The following is a 6,900-nucleotide window of genomic DNA, read 5'->3' as shown; positions in this document are numbered from 1 at the left end:
GTCATACAGGCTACTCATTAATCTAATGTACTGTACTGTACCTAATGGGGACACTACAAGTGAATACAGTAACATTTGTGTCTAATAACGTCATCACAATTGCCACATTGATATGCAAAAGGTGTTAACTAATTAAAATGCTTTAAATTGCATACATTTGACAAAGCACTGCCTGTAAATAAGATAAACAAAATAACTTAAGCGTATCGCCACAGAACTTCCCCAGTTATTGACTTGCATCAAGAGTCTTTTCCCCTGAAATGTTATGTTTAAATATGCAGGTCAGCTTGTTTTAATTTAGAAGAAATCTACAGATGCAAACAGACAGAGGATAGTTCAGTTTAGTGTGAGGATTTGTGTTGATTATAAAGTGTTATGTATTATATCCAGTAACACCAAAAGAATTCAAACAATGTATTGCCTTGTGCAAAATAAATTATTAGTGAAACTCTGTGGCTCTCATTGGTGCAGTTACTAATTCTAAATAGGCTATATACTAAGAATACAGTAGCACTGAAAGCATGCACATTGTGGCATAGTTTGCTTTGCTTGCTCTTGTGAATGTGATAAAGTGAATAAGACCATGGCCTCTGTGTGTGCTGATTATTTTGTAGAAATATGTCGAGTATGAAATAATTGCGTGAGTATGAAGGAATTAAAATGAATTGGTAAGGAAGTCAGAGTTCTGTTAATATAGTTAATGTTTGGCCACTTCTTTACGATAGAAATGCTACTATAATTTCTTAAATAAGCATGTGGAGATTAAAAAACGCAAACTCAGAGCAAGAGGGTTCAACGTTTTATTCTGAAATCACGATGAACAATAATTCACATATTTAGAAACATTGTATTCTGTCTTAGCGTAGGTTTACAAATGATAGCACTATTCTATGCTATATTATGATTGTTATAGACAGCGGCCCTCCAGGACCGAGTTTGCAGACTCCGAGTTTAGTGGATATTTAAATTAAATGTTTGAATTAAATGCCAAGGATTAAAGTCTAACAAACACAATCACCGGGCCGTTGTCGCCCTCTGCCGGCATTTGTACATAATGGACATAAGTTAACTGTTTACATTATATTGTTTATATCATTTATGTATATTACATAATGTATTTTAACAGTTTTGCTCAACCCACAAAATGATTTGCTTTTGACACTTTATTTGAACCGATTAATATTGCCTCATTGTCATTATATATGTATAATATGTATGAACTTCTAGTTTGTATTTTATTGTGTGCAACTACAATAGTAAATAATTACAATTTATTTTTAAAATATTTTAATGGGGGCTTAAGTTTAGGGACTTAATGTCCAACAGTCCTCCTCCAAATCATTTATTTTAAGCGGTAAGAAAACATTTAAAATATCAAACCCTTGCCACAACATGCTCTTGCTATATAACCAGCAGTGGGAACACCTACTATTGGCGTTTGACGACCTGAGAAGAGAGAAAGCAGTCGCTGCTGCAGTGAACGGGGCGTTTAGAGTGGTTTACTGCAGGTTTGAAGTGCTTGACAACGACTGGGGAAGATGGTTAACGCTTTTGTTTTGTTCTTTGTGTGCTTGTGGCGGCTGGTTGGTAAGTTAAGAGAGTTATTTTAATTATGACGGTCCATTCATTTTAATGCACTGCGGTGGTTTTCATAAAAAAAGTTGATCAGTTTCGTATCTCTTTGATATCTTTAAAAACGTAATAGTTTTGGCCCCAGCTGATAAACAGTGGAAGGAAATCCAAAACAAAATGTGATATTTAGTTTGAAATCAGTCTGATCCACGAACAAATGTTTGTTTCACTTCTGTTTTCATGAGAGAAAAATGAGCTGAAACTGAATTTCTGACGTTTCATTGTTATTAATGTCTAATCACATCCCACTTTATTTCTTATTTACTGCAATTTATCCAACATTCACTAAAGAAAATACCTGTATAATACAAATCACTTTAACTGATAACTATAGTCTGTTACACAACATCTTCCCATTTTTCTGTAGATATGAAGACGGTGTCAGTGATGGAGGGAGATTCTGTCACTCTAAACGCTGATCTTACTGCAGTACAGAAATATCTGTTGATTCAGTGGATGTTCGGAAGCACAAGAATAGCTGAAGCCGACAGACTCACGCAAACCAACTCGACATATGCTGGTCCCGATGAGAGATTCAGAGACAGACTGAAGCTGGATCATCAGACTGGATCTCTGACCATCACAAACATCAGAACCACAGACTCCGGACTTTATAAAGTAACAGTTATCAGCAACGAGACCAGCTACATGCGTTTCAATCTCACTGTCTACGGTGAGTAGAGAATAACAGTGTTAGCATGACCATTCTTCCTTTGAATTCGCTATTTTTCAATATTTCGTACATGCACATTTAAAGACAAATATGGGTTGACTATAAATAAAGATCAGAAGATGAGATTGACGTCAATGCATCTGTAATTATCAGAACCTCCACAAAATACTTCATCACCAGAAAGATCATCAATCTCCCATTTGTTGTCATCCAGCTGTGCGGTAAATCATTTAACCATCAAGCCGACTGAGGACGCCAACATTACTGAACTCCATCAGCCATGTTCAGGTGCATCACTTATAATATATGTGAGAACTGATATTAGATTTTTGAAAGCTTTCTCCCCTGAAAGTCAGAATGGAAAGCACACTCGTGCAGTTGTTTCCAAACTTATTCATAGGTGTTGCTTTATGTTACTGCTGATGGGTGCTAAACAATCAACCACATAAATCAATTAAAACTGCAAGGTGTGAATTTACAGTGCATTTATGCATTCGGCAAATGCTTTGTTTGTGAAACTGTTTGTGCACATAAGTGCATTTTTTCTTTTGTGATTTAACTGGAACCGAGAGCAGACCGCAGAAGAGTGACAGCTGTGAAGCAGGTGTCTGAGCGCGAGCCGTGTTGCTTTATAAAACATTGAGTAAAAAAATATGGATCTGAGAAAGACTCACATAATAGCACAGGTTTCTAGGAGAGCTGAGATCAAAGAAGAGGCTGAAGCTTTTAAAAGAGTCTAGAATTCTGTTAATTGTATTAAGCAATTCCAGCTAATGCTGTTTGGCTAAGCAAAGCAAGTGTGCATGCAGACACTCTCAAACGTGCACACAGTAAAGCTTGTGGATGAATGCTTGAACTTTTGTAGAAATATAACCCACAAAACCTGCAAGTCTAATTGAAAAGGAGGTAAATGCACAATTCTGATTCAGCGTTTCTCTTTTTTCAGATCACATCCACTGTTGTGGTTTTATAGAAACTGTGATCCGATTGGTCGTCTCTGCTCTGGTGGGCGTGGCTGCTGTTGCTTTCATTGTTTACGACATCAGATCTACAAGAAGTGAGCTGAACAGGACGGAAGAGACTAGATTTCACTGTCGGATCCATGGAGTAAAACCAGACCATCAGCATGAAATGAGCAGCTTTAGTTCCAGATGTGTTTGCTGAAGTTTGCAGGTATAGCCCCAGAAATAAAACATGCATTAATATTTCCTGTACTTGCATTGCTATTTATTAACAGATGTGTTTTTGTTTTGTTTTTTCATTCATTGACCATTTATTGATTGCATATGCGCAGAAGATGATTTTGATTGATTTACTAGTTGGTTAATTACATAGCTTTATAGATAATTACCCTAAACAAAATAATAAGTAGCACCACAAATTATGCCACAGAATTGTCTAATAAGCTCTTGTTTCTGTCGTACCCTTTAAATGACTTTCCCAGGAAATTCGGTGACTCTTAATAAAGATTTAGTTTTCCAACAGTGAGAGTATTTTTATGCATTGGTCTGTCCATCGTAATAACGTTCTTAAACAATATATTTCAAATAGCAGTTGAATGTCATTTGCAGAATTCATGTGATACTGAAAGACTACATGAAACAGAAATGATGCACACATTATCCTTGATGTTTCTATGTTCATTTATTTTGGGAACAGATAGTTTGACTGACAGATGAACTGAGTTATTCTGCACACAAGACACTGTAAATACAATAATGTCAAGGTTAATGGATAAAGGGAATTAAAAAGTGCTAGAGATCTTCACAGTAATAGTGTGTTTAACATTTTAATTCCTATGGTCAAAATGTCACATTATAACTGAAATAACTATAATAGGACATTTGACAAGTTTATGTAGAAATGTATTGTTCTCACAGTGTATGAAGTATGCTTGCACTGGATTTGTATATAATCTAAGACATTTAATCTTTTCTCCACACTTTCCTCCTACTCTCTGATTATCAGCAATGAGCTTTAACGACCACTAGGGACCATTTATGTATTTACACATCATACATCATCAGTCATTAATGTCTTTATCTTTTTTGGTTTATCATATCGATTAAGCGGTTTAAACTGTAATTTACATCAAACATTTAAAGCTTTGTCAATCATGCGTGTCTTCAGAATATGTTGCTTGGGTTTCTCTGACATTTGAATGTGGGACTGAGTCTTAAATCCTCTTCTGTGTTTGATGAAGCGCTGATCCTCCGAGGTGTAGCTGAGCTCAGAGTCTCAGTAATGAACATCGGAGAAACTCATTTCTGACTGTGATCTGAATCGGAGAGGAGACTCATTCTTCATCTTCTCCATTAGATGTATTTGTATCCAAACTCTCAACTGCTTCCTGTTTTGTGTAATGTCTCCATTTATCTGGTATATTTCCCCTCCCCTCAAATGTTTACTGTAGTATTTTTGCAGATCTTGCTGGAATCTGCACACAACCCACTTCGGGGGTGATGCTCCAGGCTGCATAAACTCCTCCTGCTCTTCTGTATTCATTGGGGTAAAAATATCCATCACTCACTTCTGATGATGTGTAATAGCCAAGTTTGATGTTCCCATGTAAAACAACCCATTAATTCCTCTAAATCTGTGGAAAGCAACACTGTGATCTCCATCATGGTTTTCTAAGGTGTTGGTGCAGATGGCCCCACAGAACATACACTGAACCCAACAGCACTGAGAGAAGAGATCAATCAGAAGCTCATCTGGTATGAACTTACAGACCAGCTTTTAATGGAAATGTCTCTGTGTTGAATCTTCTGCTGATCTCAGACACTATAGCGGGAGGTTTTTGTCTTATCACATTTTCTCTCCACTGAGGTCTTTTTCAGAGAAGATCAGCACATCTGAGAGCTGCTGTGTGAAACTCTTCAACCACAAACCAACATCTCGTCTGCTCACTTGAACACGTTCAGTAGATTCATGTGCTGCTTCTATGATCTTCTGCTGCAGGAGTTTAATGTTCTCATTTATCTTGGGTAAAACACAGATACTGAACTGATCAGTGATGTACCGATTGACTTCATCTCTGATGAAACTCGTGGAAGTGCTCTCTGGGATTATGGATGTAGTTCATGTATTTGCTCAAATCCCCCTCTTCTGTCAGTGTCTTCAGGATGTGTTTGTCCAGATTTGATCTGTTTCCATTCAGTGATTAACAGTTTGTTCTAATTTCATCTGTCAGATCTCTGGCAGTCTTCTTGTGGACACTCTGCTCAAGGGGCAAGGGGGTTGAAGCCTTGTTTTGCATGACGGTGTGAACTGCATTTTTAATAAACCAGCTTCATTTCAGAAGACGCACAACTTCAAGGCGACTCTGGCCGAACAGGCACGTCTGTACTGGCATCTTAATGAATCAGAAGCAGCTTGATGTAAAGCTCAAAGTTCATCAGGTGCTTTTGAGGCTTTGCAATTTTCATTCATTCGCTGTCCAAGGCTTTTAACTGAAGCATGTGTTTTATTTCAAAACATTATAAAAAAAAAACATTCTCAAGGTTTACTGGGTTTTATATGAATATTTGATTATTTTGTGTGGGTTTGGTGAAGATTACTAAAATCAAAATTTTTTCACAGTCTTCCAAACTGACCTACAACCTAATTAGTTTGTACGTAAAGAAATCCATCACCTGAGATGCCTGATTTTGAGTGTTGTACCGGCAAACTTCTTCTTGTCACCCAATTCCCGATAATTTTAGAGGACAATTACTCCTAGTTTGATTAAAATTAATTTAGATATGATTTAACACTATTTGCTTGAAGTTGTTTTGTGTTAATGAGACAATCACTATAATCTGACATGACAGGCAGAGATTAACCTCATTCTTTTGTCTCTATACATAAAGAGACATTTGCATAGATGGGCAAACATAATCACCTGATTTTGTAAATTTTGCAAATTACATTTGCATTAAACAAATAGCGTATATTTGTAACAGAGAGGCAGTGGCGTTAGGATCTATGTGCAGCTTTATTAGTTCACAAGGCAGGTCAGACAGGCATAAATCGTTAACAGGCGTTAGAACCAACGAAGCTCATTCTTTTGTCTCTATACATAAAGAGACATTTGCATAGATGGGCAAACATAATCACCTGATTTTGTAAATTTTGCAAATTACATTTGCATTAAACAAATAGCGTATATTTGTAACAGAGAGGCAGTGGCGTTAGGATCTATGTGCAGCTTTATTAGTTCACAAGGCAGGTCAGACAGGCATAAATCGTTAACAGGCGTTAGAACCAACGAAGCCTGGGCAGAATCGTAAACAGTGTTCGTAATAAGGGTCGAGGCAGGCGGCAGACAATCAATGGTATGAATCAACAAGGTAGGCAGGGTCAGAATAGGTAGACAGCAAGCAATCATAAACGGGTAAACAGTCCAGGTAATCAACAGGAATTCAACTCAGGGAAACCGCTCAGAAATGTCTGCAAGGCAAAACAAGACTTTGCAATGAGAGCAGGGAAGGCACAGTATAAATAGACCGGGCAATAGGAAACACCTGTGCAGGTGATTAGTCTCTGGCATGGGGCATTGTGGGAATTGGAGTCCGAAGGAATCGCTCAGTACTCCGGTGATGGTTCCCTCTGGT

The 6,900-nt window shown here is 37.4% G+C and overlaps 1 protein-coding gene across 1 annotated transcript; it reads left to right on the top strand.

Moving 5' to 3' along the window:
* The first annotated feature begins 2,019 nt into the window (after window positions 1-2,019).
* LOC107574358 (uncharacterized) lies at window positions 2,020-3,469 on the top strand. Its single transcript, XM_016260798.1, has 3 exons — window positions 2,020-2,305; window positions 2,459-2,593; window positions 3,252-3,469. The coding sequence occupies exons 1-3, from the start codon at window positions 2,020-2,022 to the stop codon at window positions 3,467-3,469; spliced, it is 639 nt and encodes a 212-aa protein (XP_016116284.1).
* The last annotated feature ends 3,431 nt before the right edge of the window (window positions 3,470-6,900 follow it).

Source organism: Sinocyclocheilus grahami, unplaced genomic scaffold (assembly GCF_001515645.1).
Source record: "Sinocyclocheilus grahami isolate Dianchi unplaced genomic scaffold, SAMN03320097.WGS_v1.1 scaffold2195.1, whole genome shotgun sequence".
In the NCBI taxonomy this organism is placed as follows: domain Eukaryota; kingdom Metazoa; phylum Chordata; class Actinopteri; order Cypriniformes; family Cyprinidae; genus Sinocyclocheilus; species Sinocyclocheilus grahami.
The sequence above is the reverse complement of the archived record's forward strand: the minus strand, read 5'-3'. Positions and strand labels throughout refer to the sequence as shown.

Excerpts from the sequence above, each read along its gene's own strand:
- LOC107574358 (XM_016260798.1), top strand. The coding sequence starts at position 2,020 with ATGGAGGGAGATTCTGTCACTCTAAACGCTGATCTTACTGCAGTACAG. Across the intron at positions 2,306-2,458 it reads TTTCAATCTCACTGTCTACG|AACCTCCACAAAATACTTCA; the intron begins GTGAGTAGAGAA and ends TGTAATTATCAG. Across the intron at positions 2,594-3,251 it reads ACTCCATCAGCCATGTTCAG|ATCACATCCACTGTTGTGGT; the intron begins GTGCATCACTTA and ends CTCTTTTTTCAG.